Source organism: Eupeodes corollae, chromosome 2 (genome assembly GCF_945859685.1).
Source record: "Eupeodes corollae chromosome 2, idEupCoro1.1, whole genome shotgun sequence".
In the NCBI taxonomy this organism is placed as follows: Eukaryota; Metazoa; Arthropoda; class Insecta; order Diptera; family Syrphidae; genus Eupeodes; species Eupeodes corollae.
In genome coordinates, this window is record NC_079148.1 from 32609785 (window position 1) to 32625682 (window position 15898).

The window sequence follows — 15898 nt, forward strand, 5'->3', positions numbered from 1 at the left end:
TATGCACAATTGATTCAATAGATCATGTAATCGACATGAATGTTTATTGTTGACGTACAGAACTTTCTTTTAGTGAATTCCCACAGTTTGACGCAAAATACGATTTTCATTCATTCCTTAAAAATGTTAAGTTACCAAAGTTCAAGTTTACTTATTATTGTTTGAAGGGTATGTTTAATAAAAATGCTGCTAATAATGAAAACAAATTAATGAAATTTATGTACATATATGTTTTTGTTTTTCTTAATATAATAAATTCTATTGTAGATTACTTTTTATAAAATGCAGAACATAGAAGAAAGTGTAAATAAACAATAGTTTTAGATATAAAGCAGAGGTTAGCTTAGAAAAATATTTTTGAGAAAGCCAATAATATTTAAGGTTTTTAATATAATAATACTTAAGGTATTTATTGCACTCATTTAGTTGGTATTGTGTTTAACCATATTGCCTATTTTTGTCCTTAAAAATGCTTTACACAAAGCAACTTATTTTTAAAACATGGTTCCCTCAAATTTGTATTCCAAAATCTAACTACAAACAAAATTCTAACTCTAACATAGTCCCTCAAAAAGAAATTTTCAGAAATATTCCTGCAACAAACAAAAATTTAATCGTGCAATTATCGAACTGTTCAAATGATGAAAATACTAATTTAATTGAGGAATCTAAACTAGCTAAAGTTGGCAATGGAAATTCAAAAGTAGCATTGTCTGTACAAACAAATTTTTGAGGCATCCGCCTATTGTTTCCACCTGAACGTCTAACGTCACCAAAACAATGTTCTAAGCCAACTACAGCTGAAAAAATGTTCTGTTTTGTCGTTTTACAAAGTGTTGTGTTACACTTTTCTCCATTTCCAATTATACTTAACCAGTTGCAGCTCATATTGCGTTCGCAAATAATTTAAGTAAATAAAAACCAGCACTAATAAATGATTAAATATGTATTTGGTCAATCTTATTTCATATCCATTAACAACATTTATTAAGATTGAAATTAAAAAGCTAAACAAATCTTTCAATTTAAAACCATGTCAGCACTTCAGATTCTGTTGGTTAGGATTGTTTAGTTTTTGAACGAGGCCACAAAACATTCTAAATAAAGCATTTAGATGTGCCTGCAGACTATAATGAAGCATTTTCATGAGCCGGAACACTAAATGTGAGAATGTGTTTGGTTTTTGCATCATTTCACGCACACTTTCTCACATTTAATGTGTCCTTAGCTTGTAGGCAAACCGAAATGTCAGTCTGAGATTCCGATCTTGGTAATGGAGTATTTTTGATATGAACTTTCGACAAAAAATAACTCGAATGAAGTTTAAATCAACGAACAATCGATAACGACAATAGAGTGAGACCAAATTTCGAAAAAGTAATGACATTTAAGTCGAATCAACGGTTCCTAATTCGCCAACCGTAATACCAATTTCGCACACTCACATGTTTATTCTTTCGACTCGCCAATGGCAATAGGGGTATTAACTTATAATTTCTCTCTTATGTCATGTTTTTGAACTATTGCGATTTTATTAAGTATGACTTATGGGACCCTATTTGATAGTCTTAAAATACCTTTAATGTATTTCCTTTACGAGGAATTGACAAATTCTCCAAGAGTAATTCTTGTCATGAAAAGTGCTTTCTCAAATTTGCCGTTCGTATTCGGCTGTAGGTCACTTCCATTCCTGTCAAAAGTACTCGCACACAGGAATGGTTGAGAGTTGTCAGTAACTAGGCCCTCGTTCTCAAACGGTTGCGCCACCCATTTTTTTTCAATTCCTTTGTAGTTTGTGAATAATTATTTATAGTGCTAAAGTTTGGAGAAACTTTCCGAATCCGAACTTCCATTTTATGTATGTATGTGCATTGTGCTCAAATTAAGATGAACCCGTGTTCAACATTTTTTATTTTAAAGTTTGTAGGGCGGGATAAGACTTGCAACTTATGTGGATATTGAAGATGTTTATAAAGAATATTGAAATAAGCGTTTGTAGATTTGGAAAATCATCATGAATTTCATTGAAAAAAAGTACTTTATGAATTAACATATATTTGCCTCAAAAAGCCCAAGATTTTTTTCGATTTATGAAAGGCTGTGCTTCAAAAATTTAAAGTCATACATTGATTTTGAAGTTGGTTTCAAGCTAAGTCCATTGAAAATCTTAGAAGAACTATAACACTGGAAAACAGCATGTTTGTTACATGAAATTACTTAAATGAATCTAAATTGTTTTTCCACGCTGATTTCAAAAATATATGCTGTTCTTATGTGGCAGCTCTAGTTTTGAAGTTATGGAGGGACAGGATTTTTCATTGAAATGCACATAGTTAAAGTTTGAAAAATCTACTAAACATATTTATACTGAATAAAATTTTCGTTTTTTGGATTTTCTGGAGTGAAATACCTTTCCTCCATAGTGCGAATATCCTGGTGAAAGCGCTCTCCCTGTTCCTCGCTTAGGTCGCCGAGATTTTAAGGAAAATAGTCTAGATGGCTGTGAAGGTAGTGAAGCCTTATACTCATGTTGCATCCAAGCCGCTGGAAGTGTATCAGCAACTGCTCAACGTGCTGAATGTAGCCGTACGATTTCCTATTACCCAAACAATCTCTTCCCATGCACGTTTCTCGACACTGGATAGTAGTGGAGTATTAATTACATTTTGCTTACCGGGAATCAAAGCCATTCTCTTTTTGTCGAGTGCTCAGCTTTATCTCGTCTGTCCCATAAGCATAGGAATCAAGGATATTTTGTATAGCCATACTTTGTTGGCCCAGGAGAAATTTATCATTTTCAAATCAACACATAAAAGCCAGTTATGTTCCTTGTACTTAATTTTGTAAAGAAGTAAAGATATTGTAGGATATTTTTCTTTAACCTTTGTGGAATGAGCAAAAGGTAAGGAACGAAGTTTTTAGCCATTATGTAAAAGTACACATTTTAAACTTCGTTTTGACGAATCAATGATGATACTGATTAGACCCGGAATATCAAAAAAAAAAAAACACAAAATTATCTTTTTTAGTAAAGAAAGGATTGACCACATTGCGATCGACGCACGACACTTCTCCAGTATCCAGAATATCCGAACATTCCGAGAGGCCAACATTGACTCGGACCACTACCTCGTTGTAGCCAAGGTACGGCTACGGATATCCCGATCCAAGCCAAAACAAGGAAGTAATGTGAGAAGATTTGACGTTATACGGCTACAATCGCAACAGACTGCCATGTCGTTTTCCGATCAAGTCTCTAATAACCTCTTAAGGAGTCCTATGCTTCCTGCATTAAGCATTAAAAACCAGTGGCAACATTGCCTTTCAGCCATCAGAGATGCTGCCTCTGAAGTGCTAGGTTTCACACGGCCACCACAGCGAAACCCCTGGTTTGACGACGAATGCCGGCAAGCGCACGCAGCGAAACAAGAGGCATACAAAACGGCGCTGCACAAAAGGACTAGAGCTGCTCGCGAGCTCTACGAGCAGAAGAGGGGAGAGGAACGCCGCCTTCTTAGATGGAAAAAAAGACAGCATGAGAAGCGCGCGATCGAGGAGATAAACAGAAATGAGGTTCGTAAATTTTACCAAAAGGTACAAAAAACCTCCCAAGGGTACCTGTCACGAACCGAAGCCTGTAAAGACGATCAGGGGAACATCGTAGTAGAACCGCAGTGCATGCTGAGAATATGGAAAGATCACTTCTCCAAATTATATAACGGCGATGACGAACCGAATTCCGCTGTAAGGGAGATAGAACCACTCAACCTCGGCGACGCAGATCAACAATTCTGCTTACCCGACCTTGACGAAGTGAAGATAGCTATATCTAAACTTAAGTCAAACAAAGTAGCTGGAGCTGACGGCATCGCTGCCGAACTATATCGATACCCAACATCTCTTTATCGATTTTAAAGCCGCGTATGACAGCATCTATAGGGAAGAGCTCTACCGAGCAATGTCTAGTGTTGGCATCCCCGTCAAACTTATCCGTTTGTGCAGAATGACGATGGAGAATGCACGCTGCTCTATCAAGGTCGGAAAAGATCTCACCGATGCATTTGATGTTAAAAAAGGTTTTAGACAAGGCGATGCACTGTCATGCGACTTCTTCAACATCGTTCTGGAAAGAATTGTGCAAAACTAAACCGTCAACACTAGAGGCACAATCTTCTAAAGGTCCATCCAATTACTCGGATACGCAAATGATATTGACATAATTGGAAGATCAAAGCGTGATGTCAGTGGAGCGTTTTTGAGCATTGCGACGGAAGCGAAGAAGATGGGTTTAGTGGTCAATGAGGGCAAGACCAAGTTTATGCTGTCATAAAAAAAGGACACTGAGCAACGATGTCTTGAACAAAACGTCACCATGGACAGCTTTAACTTTGAGGTAGTTAAGGACTTTGTCTACCTAGGCACCGCTATTAACACAGACAACGACACCAGCGCTGAAATAAAACGAAGAATAACTCTTGCAAATCGCTGCTTCTTTGGACTTAGAAGGCAATTGAGAAGTAAAGTCCTCTCTCGAGCATGTAAAATCACCATCTATAAGACACTCATCATCCCGGTTCTCATTTATGTCGCTGATGCCTGAACCCTGTCAAAGAAAGATAAGAGCGTCTTAGGATGCTTCGAGAGAAAAATTCTTCGGGTGATTTTTGATAGAGAATGGAGAAAGTCCAACGGCTTAGATGGCTAGGTCATGTAGAGCGGATGGTCATCAACGCTCCAGCCCGGAAGGTCTTGAATCCAATCCCGAGGGACGGCGCAGTAGAGGAAGACCGCGGCCCAGGTGGGAGAGGACCTCAACCAACTTGGCGTTCGAAACTGGAGACAGCTAGCTAGGGACCGAGCTGGCTGGAGACGCTTGTTGGTTGAGGCCCAGGTCCACCCCGGACTGTAGCGCCACCTTAAATATAATAATAATAGTAAAGAAAGGAAGTAAATCTTTTTCCCTGTTACGGTAGTACTATATCTTGTTTCTCTGGTCAACACATTTCTTTCTTTCCATCGGAAACCCAAAATTTCTGATGCCGTCTTAGACAGTCAAAGGTCCCTGCGCACAAAATTAGTAAACAACGGTAAAACAATGTCATGCAACACAAAAAATGGTTGATTTTGTTTTTCTGTGTAATAATAAAAACTATGATATGATAATAATATAAACTACATAACCTTATTTAACATAAATGTCAAAACTTAAGCGAACAATTTTTATTACACCACTTTCCCTTAAGTATAAAAGGCGTGTACCATCAACTGAGCACTCAATGTCAGATCGACGGAGGCAGAATCGTTTTGTGGGACAAGAATCTCCGTACAAATATAAGCTGTCAAAAACATATGTTGTCAATTGTAGTTTTTGATGTGAATTTATTATTTTTTCATTTCACAAGTTATATTTGGGTCATACTTGGCACTAAATTTAATTCGAATGGATTCCCAAAATGACTTTCGTTTAACGCAAGGACTTCTATATTGCTTTTCCCGCTCAAGAAGTAAGCTCATGAAAAACTTTTCTGTTTCATTTGTCCAGGCAAATCCACAAAAATTATCGTGTACATATGCTGCGGGCGAATGTGGACGTGGAGACATATTTTCTTCTTGAGAATATACAATCTCATAGGGTTGTGGTGAAGTGGTTGATAGTTGGTGGTGTCGCAGATTGGAGTGGGGTTGTGGTGAACGAAATAAAATGATGAATGAAAAACTGAATTAATTTATTGACCAATTTGTGTAATTGTTGTGATTAGTGGAAATATAGTTTTACGGTGAAAAACAACAGAACAGAACACAACTCGACAAATTGAATTAGCTTAACCAAACTACCAAAAATATTTGTGAAGAAAAGAAATATAAAAAATAAACTAGGAGCTAAAAAACTGCAAAATTAATCGTTCTCTTAAAGCAGCAAGAACATAGAACTATACAATTCATTTTGTCACTTTTTATAAAAACAAAGGTTTTAAGTCAGGATGCTGCTTTTCGTTTACATATTGTTTTAATGGATGACTTTACCTATAGGAATATTTACGTTTAATCAATTCGTAGTTCCACTGAAGCCCGATTGCAGGTTACTAAACAAGAACTATATCTTCAAATTATTTTAAAGAAAACTCAACTTACCAAACACATCCATTGTTAAGTAAACGTTTCTTAATGTTCACGTTGATTTGGTTTGTGTACAAACTATAAAATGTCACGTAACGTTACGTAGTCTTATATCATATGTGAACTTGTCAAAAACCCAAAAACAAACACAAAATAGAAAGGAACCCGAAACTTTTTATTCTGTTGCAGCTCCTGAATCCTGCTTTTTTTTAAGTCTTTTTTAATATTTACACACAAAAATACAAAATTTAAATATCACTAGTTATGTGGCATGCAATAAAAACAACGGAAGAAAATTATTTCTTCAAATGTTCCTCTCAAGAAGAAAACAGTATAACGTATTATTTATATGATCTCAAAGAAGTTTGGTCAGAAAAATGTTCCATCACCGAGATTATTCAACGATCAAAGGTATTTTTCAACATTATAATATTTTAGTCAGTCTTTAATGTTTAGTAAACTTATATTGGAAAAAGAACTTGAACAAACGCATCTGTTATGACAGTGAAACTGTGGTTGCAACTCTAAGATCTGGCAAACCATCTAGTGTCTCCATAGAATCTACAGATTATGGTCGAAATGTGATTTTGAAGTATCACATCATGGAGCGACCTTTTAACTTCGAATGGAATCTCACACCATTGCATGCTGATGAAGTGAGTTCCTTTTTTCCTATTAAAGTTGTTCTCCATTGAGGATTTCCTATATTTTAGTTCCAGAAGCTTATCACGAATCCCCTATTCCTATCAATTCACTATTTGGCGGAACAAATCAAAGAACTAAAGAAAATAATTAACAAAAAAGACGTTGAAATAAAGCAGTATATTGCAGAAGGAGCTGTCTTGCAAAGGAGTGAGTTTACATTCTCCGTTTAAGCTCGTCATCACACCTTAATTTTATTTAATTCATTACAGAAACCGTAGCAACAGAAGAATTCAATGAAGAAGCATTTAACCGGCCTTTTTCACAAGTCGATGAAGTGTCAAGAGGCTTCTTGGAAATATCTGAGAGTATTAAAGGACATTTTCCTCTCGCCGAAATTAAAGTCATTGTAACAGAAAATAACAAAGAAAAAACAAATCGGCTTACGACATTTGTTTCCAGAGACAAAACCAAAAAAAGTCCTAACAAGTTAGTAAAAATTTCATGGTAGTGTAGTTTTCCTGTAAAACCATAATCTCTTTATTTTTTTTGTTTGTTAGGAAAAGAAAACTCTTCGAAAGTCGCAATCTTAAAATGTCCAAAATAGCAAAATCGAAGCAAAAAGAATCATTGGAATATGAGTCTAGTCAGAGTCAAAGCTTGAGCCAAACGCCACCGCCGTTGCCTTCGCCACCGTCGCCTCAAGATGATGTATTAGCTGGAATTTTTCAATCGTTAAACGAATTGAATGCCAAGCGTCTAGCTTCGAGTTTAGAAGTAGAAAAGCATGATTCTCTTTAAATTCTATGTTATTTGTGATAAATGTACATTATGTATGTAATTATAAGCTCTAATTCAAATTTAATATATTGCAAGTTAATAAATTTTGGTATATGTATATTTTTCCACAAAAAGCTGGAATTTTTCTTTTGATATAAGAGACGGAACTTTTGCAAAATTCTTGGAATATTTGTGTTTTTAAAATTAAGTTCAAGGGAAGAATTGAGAAGAAACATGGTATTTATTTTCTTGTTTTTGAACATTCCAAATTCGCCTCAAACATTGCATGATGAAGGAACGCAAATTGATCTTTAAGAGAAATATGATAATGAAAATTGGTATAAATGAGAGAAAAATACACATGAAACTTTGCCGTACAACGATTTTCTAGTGATACGAAAATGTTTCCGATCTGTAAGATTGTTCGGGTTAAAATTCAGCCTTATTGTGAGTTTCGCCCGGAAAAGATTTCCCCCGATAGATTGCACTCAAGCTATCTGACAATAAGCCAGCTCATTCGCACAGACATCGCAAATTCTCTTTAGTTTTTAAATGTTTTAATTTGTAGTATTCTTATATTGCAATAAAATAGTTTTTTTTATAACTTTAACTCTTGTCTTAAAATTAAAATTGGATTTTAAATTCAGTTTTGATCTTAATTCTAGTAAATAAATAATCTCACAGCTTTCATTTCAAATTCAGTCAACTTATTATCTAGGTAAAAAAAAATCACAGCTTTTGTCTTATATATGCATTTTTAAGATTTCTTTGTATGAATATCGTATTTTTAAAATGCTTGGTCATTATAATCTCTTCTTCGCATGATTTCAATCTTCTCTTCTTCCAACTATAACATTCTTCGGTCTTTCTCAATTTTGTTTTCCAGCTCAGACTTACGAAGATTTTCCATTTCTTTATTATTCTTTGTTAATATCACCCAGGCGGTCCAATGATCTGTACATCTTCTTAATGCCGCTCTGGACTTCAGTGTTGTGGTCTCTCATTACAGAAACCCCCTTGGTCACTTTGCTACAAAGTATTTTTTGTGTCTGTAGCTCCTCCAAAATGATATCATTGGTACTCATCTTTCTTTTCTTTGCGGCTTGAGATGTTGTAGGAGTTGGTTGCACTTGTTGTCTTCCTGTATGAGTTCCGTTTCAAATAGAAAATCATCAGCAGCTTCAACGCACTCTACCTCATTCGGGTGCAATGTAGCATCATACTCGCATTGTTTGGCACTTTGTATATCATTTTGTGGGCGAGCCAAACCAAAGGACAGCGAAATTCCTACTCCCTCCACTGCTTCCTTCATTCCTACAAGTTGGAATATGGTCTCTTCCGAAGGTGAAAACTTTTTCGTTTTATTTGGCCCACCTCCTGTACCTTTTTGATGCACTTTATTTGCTGATCCCTTTTTTCTAACGTATCGCTTCTGATCTGTCCAAACCTAAAAGCATGCATGTTTTCATTTTAATCGGTGGCAAGCACAATAAAATTGATTCTTACTTTTTTCCATTCAAACTCACTCTTCACTGGCGGCCCTGCACTAATTCCAAGGTAAGTCTCTTCCAAAATTGGGCCACTCTCGATTTGCTTTAGTAAAGCCTTTGGATTCTCCTGCATTTTACTAAGCAGCATATCACTTTGGTCTTTTTTTATTGTTTTGCTCCTGCATTATAACAAAAAACTTGAATTTAAACTTTTCTTATCTTAAAAAATAAACAAACAACTTACATTTTCCGCCTTATTGTGCTCTCGTTCGCCTCATAAAAATAAGTGAAAATTATCACTGTTAACGGCATATCATTCCACCCGAAATGATCGTTCACAATAAGGAGAATTTTTCGAACATGAATAATTTTTCGGGTGAAACTCACAATAGGCGAAAAGTGAAAAGTCAAATTTTCCGGGTGGAATGTTGTTCGGGCGAAACTCACAATAAGGCTGAATAAAAGAAAAGAAAAAAGGTTTGAATTTCCTAACATTGCATTGACTGGGAAAGAGTGAGAGCGAGCTTTGCACGTTACCTTAGAACGGCAGAAGAATAAATCTTCGTGCTTGAAAGTACGCCCGAGTTATGCTCGAGGGTATACTGATGATCAAAAACAAGTATTAAGATTGGGTACCATTAGGGTAGGAATGCAAGTGGCTATTTTATTAGAGCATAATCCGTAAGTATTCAAACGAAGTGAATAAATAAACGATTTTATACTGCTCAATACACTTAAGTAAGTTACTAGAGCACAGATTGGGAGGGGGTACCAATTTCTTTCATAGTTTGAGGAAACTTAAATATGCTTGTAAATTTTTGTCGTATGTGAATTAAGCACTACTGTATCACCAATAGTGGGACTGGTCTTGTGTTTAAATAATTCTCCCCACTTTGAAACTCCATTAAAATACGGCTTAATACCAATCAGAAGCTCATGAATTTGAAAACAAATCATAAAGATGAAATTCTAACGTTTGTATCTACTCATGACTTATTCATGTGCAGGAGCTTCAATATAGAATTTGATTAGTGATTCAAACCATAGACTGCATTAAAACCAAATTTTTAGAAAACCTTTACAGCGTTTAAAAAGTTGTAGGAAAAAATATGTAAGATTGCAATTAATCAAAAATTATGAAACATGTACATATGTATATTTGCAATTAATTAATGCATAACCCGGAAAGGTTTAATAAATTAATCGGACAGTATTCGAGTAAGCATTTTAACACAGGAAATTTCATTGAAATGCAACTGAAATGATTTTATATGCAAATTACTTAAAAGGGTTTTTACCCATTTCATTAACTAAACAAAATAAAACAAAGGAGGACGTTCAAGATTAAAAATTACAATTAAAAAAATGTTTGTTTGCAAGAGCCTTCATATCATACATATCGCTTATCTGTAATATTCGTGAGCTATAAAAGGTAAACACAATCTCGGTAAGGTATCAAATTCCAGTTGAAACATTCAATATAACAAGAGATATTATTGTTCATCTTATTTTAATTTCAATACATTTTTAAACAAAATGTCTCTCAAGATTGTATTTTTGTTGGCTTTCCTGACTGTGGTTTTCGGACTACCATCACCACCCAAGAAGCAACCAGTTGGAATTTCGAAAGACACTTTACAAGGACTTCCATTATCGGCATTGAAGAAACCATTGATTAACAAACCAAACAAAAATGTAGAACTTCTAAGAAAACAGGCAAATGATGCTTCTGAAGGATTGAACGATGTGATTTCGAACGAAGCCTTACGTGGACTTCCATTGTCGACATTGAAGAAACCATTGGTTAACAGCCCGAAAAGAAATCAAAAAATTCTCAGCAAACAGGTAAATGATCCTTTCGAAGGATTTAACGATGAGATTTCGAACGAAGCCTTACGTGGAGTTCCATTATCGGTATTGAAGAAACCATTGTTCACCATTGCAAAAAAAAATCGACCAAGTTTCGGAAAACAGAAAAATGATGCTTCTGAAGGATTGAACGATGAAATTAATCAAGTTGACTATGACGAAATTGTATGTTTCTGATTAATATTGCTTTTTCTTAAAAATTTTTAACATTATTATTTTAATAGGAAACCAATAACGACGAAATACTGGTTGAGAGTGCTCCATCGAGAATGAAGCGAGCAACTTGTCGTAATGTGACATTCCGCACAAAGTCAGGAAAGACTCTAACCGTGTACAGATGCACCAAATAAATAAATATTATTTGTACGAAGAAAATATCATAACCGCAATATTTAAAAAATTAAATAAACTATTTTGCACATACAATAATAATATACCTTACATGACTTTTAATTATACTTATTTTAAAACCTTGAGATAAAAAAAAATTTTCAATTATAGTTTTTGTTTAATCTAAGAAAATTTGGTAAAAATTAGTTTTAACTGGAATATCTTATAGCAACAGATAAAGATACCGGCTTAGAATTTGGTAACAATTTTTGGTTTATAAAACAACAACATTTTATAAAAACAATAAAGCATCAATTGCTCCTCAATGTTGACTGATCTCACCCGAACTCTTTATATTTCTCCAATATTGCACTCCAACTCAACTTCCAATAGCGTACTTCGTTTCTGGAAGAGTAATAAATAATTCCATTCCTAATAATGCTGCTTCGAATTCCAAAATAATGTTTGTTTCTCAACGAACTTCAGAAGATATATTTTCTGATTTAGTATCTTACCAAGAGTATGTCTTGTAAGGTTTAGGTAGGTACTAAAGCCAAATAGTTGTGTCACTAATATTAGGCTTCAGGATAGGTTAGATAAGGTAAGGTTAAAGCTGTCCATGAGGGAAACGGACACACCAAGGCTCATTTTTATACCACATGATTCTTGAGGCTTCCTCCTAAGCTGAACGGAACCAGTTTCAGTTTCTTACGAAACGTGAGAGGCTGATTAACTTTGATATGATTTAGATCGTTAAGATCATTAAAGATGAATTCTCCTAGGTAATTCTTGCGTTTTTGAGCTTGAGCAGGGTATGTACAGAGGAGGTGAAGAACTGTTTCCTCCTCTTCCTCGTCCATACAGCTTCTGCAAAAGTCATTTGAGAATACGCCTAGTCGCGTGGTGTGCTTTCCTATTAGACCGAGTCCGGTTATGACACCAGGCCCATGAAATTAAGTGAATGAATTTAATAAACTCTCTAATTTTTCCCACACGAATAATTCGCTTTGACAGAAATTTGGCAATTCAATCTTTATTGACATATGTATAACTTTTCAGTCAGGATATAATTTTATTAATTGTTGTTTTTTGAAGATTTAACCATTGGTGATATTTACACACATTATAATTTTTAATATTGATAAAGGAGAGTCAAACTTGTATGACTTAATAACTGTTTGGATAAAAAATGTATTTTTAAAGAAATCAAGTAATAAAAACTGTATCCACTCTTGGCGTAATAAAGGGAATAAGGCATAACAAACTTACCTCTTAGTTCTGTCTTCAACTAACTTTTCTTTTTATATTGAACTATTTACTAATAATTCTAGTTTTCTTATATTAGTGTACCTTTTTAAAAGATAATACAAAACGGATACCTCTGTAAAAGATGATTCCTAAAAGATTTTGAAAACATGCTACCTTTAAGACCAAATCTGATACCCTTCCAGTTTACTTCACTTACAATAATATCTCTATAAGTTAAACTGTCGATATCTGTATCACTTTTTTGCGACAGATCTCTGGGAGTCATTTCTTAATAAATCTGAAGTATATGATTGTATTTTCTTAATTTATACTCATTTTCTAAAAGTAACTGCACTGCATTCATATTTCTGTGCTGCAAAGTATGGTCTTGATCCGCCAGTCCCGATGGTATTCCACCGAAAGTATTAAAAAAGTGTAGAAATGCCTCACTTTAACCCCTTTACATTCATATTCAAACTTCCTCTAAAAACAGTATAATTTCAGAAAGGAAATTTGCAAAACTTTTTTGCATATTTTAAGTAACGAACAGCAACATTGATTCCCGACAAATGTTCAAACGCTTCAGAACAAGGTTATGAAGTTGACTGTGTATACACCGTCTTTGATCCTGGCGATTAACGATGACGTAACACTATGTTGGTGCTCATATAATGTTCCCATCTTTGCTGAGGACATGAAGATTTTTAAAATAATAAAGTTCACTCATGATCGTATAACAGACCGACATTTTGTTGTAAGAAAAATAGATTGTTTAAGCAAGCCTTCAAATGATTACGATTAATTGTTTTTTATCTAAAGATATGTTCTTTTTGCAAGTTGCTTATCTTTTATTCGTGAGCTATAAAAGGTGAACACAATCTCGGTAAGGTATCAAATTCCAGTTGAAACATTAAATATAACAAGAAATATTATTTTCATCTTATTATAATTTCAATAAATTTTTAAACAAAATGTCTTTTAAGATTGTATTTTTGTTGGCCTTCCTTACTGTGGTTTTCGGACTTCCATCACCACCCAAGAAGCAACCAGTTGGAATTTCGAAAGAAACTTTACAAGGACTTCCATTATCGACATTGAAGAAACCATTGAATAACAAACCAAACAAAAATGTACATCTACTAAGAAAACCGGCAAATAATCCTTCCGAAAGATTGAACGATGAGATTTCGAACGAAGCCTTACGTGGAGTTCCATTGTCGACATTGAAGAAACCATTGGTTAACACCCCGAAAAGAAATCAAAAAATTCTCAGCAAACAGGTAAATGATCCTTCTGAAGGATTGAACGATGAGATTTCGAACGAAGCCGTACGTGGAATTCCATTATCGGTATTGAAGAAACCATTGTTCACCATTGCGAAAAAAAATCAACCCAATCTCGGAAAACAGAGAAATGATGCTTCTGAAGAATTAAACGATGAAATTAATCAAGTTGACTATGACGAAATTGACGAGGTATGTTTCCGATTATTATTGCTATTCCTTAAAAATGTTTAACATTATTATTTTAATAGGAAACAAATAACGAAGAAATACTGGTTGAGAGTGTTCCATCGAGAATGAAGCGAGCAACCTGTCGTAATGTGACATTCCGTACAAAGTCAGGAAAGACTCTAACCGTGTACAGATGCACCAAATAAATAAATATCATTTGTACGAAGAAAATATTATAACTGTAATATTTTAAAAATTAAATAAACACATTTAGCACATACAATAAATGTACCATACACGACTTTTAAGTATATATTTTGAAGCCCTGAGATTAGAAGTTTATGAATGTTAATAAATATGAATACACTGAAATGATAAGGCTTATAGTGAATCAGTATGAACTTGGAAACATTTCAATTATAGTTTCTAAATCTATACAAAAATTGGTAAGAAATAGTTTTCGTCTGAAAAAATCATAACAACAAATAAAAATATTGGCTTAGAACTAAGTTTATCTTATGAAAAATATTGTTGTAAGTATTTGGCACCAAAATTTCACCTAAAAAACCTTCAAAACAATACTACTGACAATTGGGAAAAACTGTCTTTTGACTCGAAAATCTTGAGGATTGATAATATTGTCAACATTAGGTGGACAAAAAAAAACAAAACAATTCTGGTAAAAAGTGATTTCGGGTTAATTATCTTGAGAACAAACAAAGGTATTGACTTCAAACTTAATATATTTAAAACAAAATATTGTTGACAACGTTTGGTGAAATTTGTCTAAGAACGATCAAATATCAATGGCTACTTATTCACCCGAACCTCTCATGTACCTTCAATATTGGACTCCAAATCAGCTTTGAATAACGACTCCGTTTCTGGATCAGTAATGATAGTGGATAATTCCATCTCTAACAAACCTGTTTTGATAATCAAAATATTTTAATTTGTATATGTATCCTATCCATATCTCTTCAAACCTTTAAATATATAATTTCTCATTTAGTATCTACCAAGAGCATACCTTGTATCTCATCTGTTAGGATAAGGTACTCAAATCAGTTATTTATAACTAAATTAGTAATGAATGCCATGTTTTGCAGATCTATTTGTAACACTTATTTCTGACCCCCGAAGACTTTCGTCAAAGAATTTATTCAAATCCAAAAACAAGCTGTTGCTTATATTTAAAACCCAATCAAAAAACTTAATCAGGATTAATCTCTTCTATCAAAACGCAGCATGACTGCTGAGTTCTTTCCAATCATTTCCACATAATGCAATCGCTTTGACAAAAACTTGACTTAAGACAAGCTTTTTTGACACATAAGTTTTCAGTCAGGATATAATTTAACTTTAGAAGAGCAAATTTTCAGTAGTCTTCTGGAGATTTGACAATTTCCTTAATTGCTGATACTTTATTATTATATTAATACTGAAAAATCAGAGCTAAATTTGTATGAAATACTTAATAATTGTTTGGTTAAAACATGTATGAATATCCTTAAAGAAATTAAGTAATACAAACTTTATCCACTCCTGGCAAACGAAGAACACCACGTGCATAACAAAGGTAATTAAGGCATAACAAACTTACCGCAAAACTCTGTCATCAACTAAATTCTCTTTTTATATTGAACTATTTTTAAGCATTTAAGACTTTTTCTATTTTTTATATTAAAGTTATATTATTGATATGGGTACCTCTTTAAAAGTTAATCATAAAAGATTTTGAAAGCTTTATAACTTAAAGTAAAAATCCGATGGATTTCCATTTAATTTCACATGTGTTAACCTTTTTTTAAATAAATTGTTGATATTTGTAACACTTTCCACACAAATTTCCTAGAGTAATTTTGTAATAAACCTGAATTAGATAAAGTACATATATGTGTTTTCATAAATCCCACTCCTTTTCTAGAACTAGCTGTATTCATACTCCTGTGCTGCAGAGTACGGTCC

The 15898-nt window shown here is 34.0% G+C and overlaps 2 protein-coding genes across 2 annotated transcripts; both read left to right on the forward strand.

Moving 5' to 3' along the window:
- The first annotated feature begins 6298 nt into the window (after window positions 1-6298).
- LOC129946210 (non-homologous end-joining factor 1-like) lies at window positions 6299-7673 on the forward strand. Its single transcript, XM_056056308.1, has 5 exons — window positions 6299-6528; window positions 6594-6773; window positions 6831-6969; window positions 7032-7248; window positions 7320-7673. Exons 1-5 carry the CDS (start codon window positions 6382-6384, stop codon window positions 7558-7560), a joined length of 924 nt encoding a protein of 307 aa, XP_055912283.1. The 5' UTR covers window positions 6299-6381; the 3' UTR covers window positions 7561-7673.
- A 5712-nt stretch (window positions 7674-13385) lies between these two features.
- On the forward strand, window positions 13386-14213 carry LOC129947865 (uncharacterized). Its single transcript, XM_056058602.1, has 2 exons — window positions 13386-13951; window positions 14011-14213. Exons 1-2 carry the CDS (start codon window positions 13448-13450, stop codon window positions 14134-14136), a joined length of 630 nt encoding a protein of 209 aa, XP_055914577.1. The 5' UTR covers window positions 13386-13447; the 3' UTR covers window positions 14137-14213.
- The last annotated feature ends 1685 nt before the right edge of the window (window positions 14214-15898 follow it).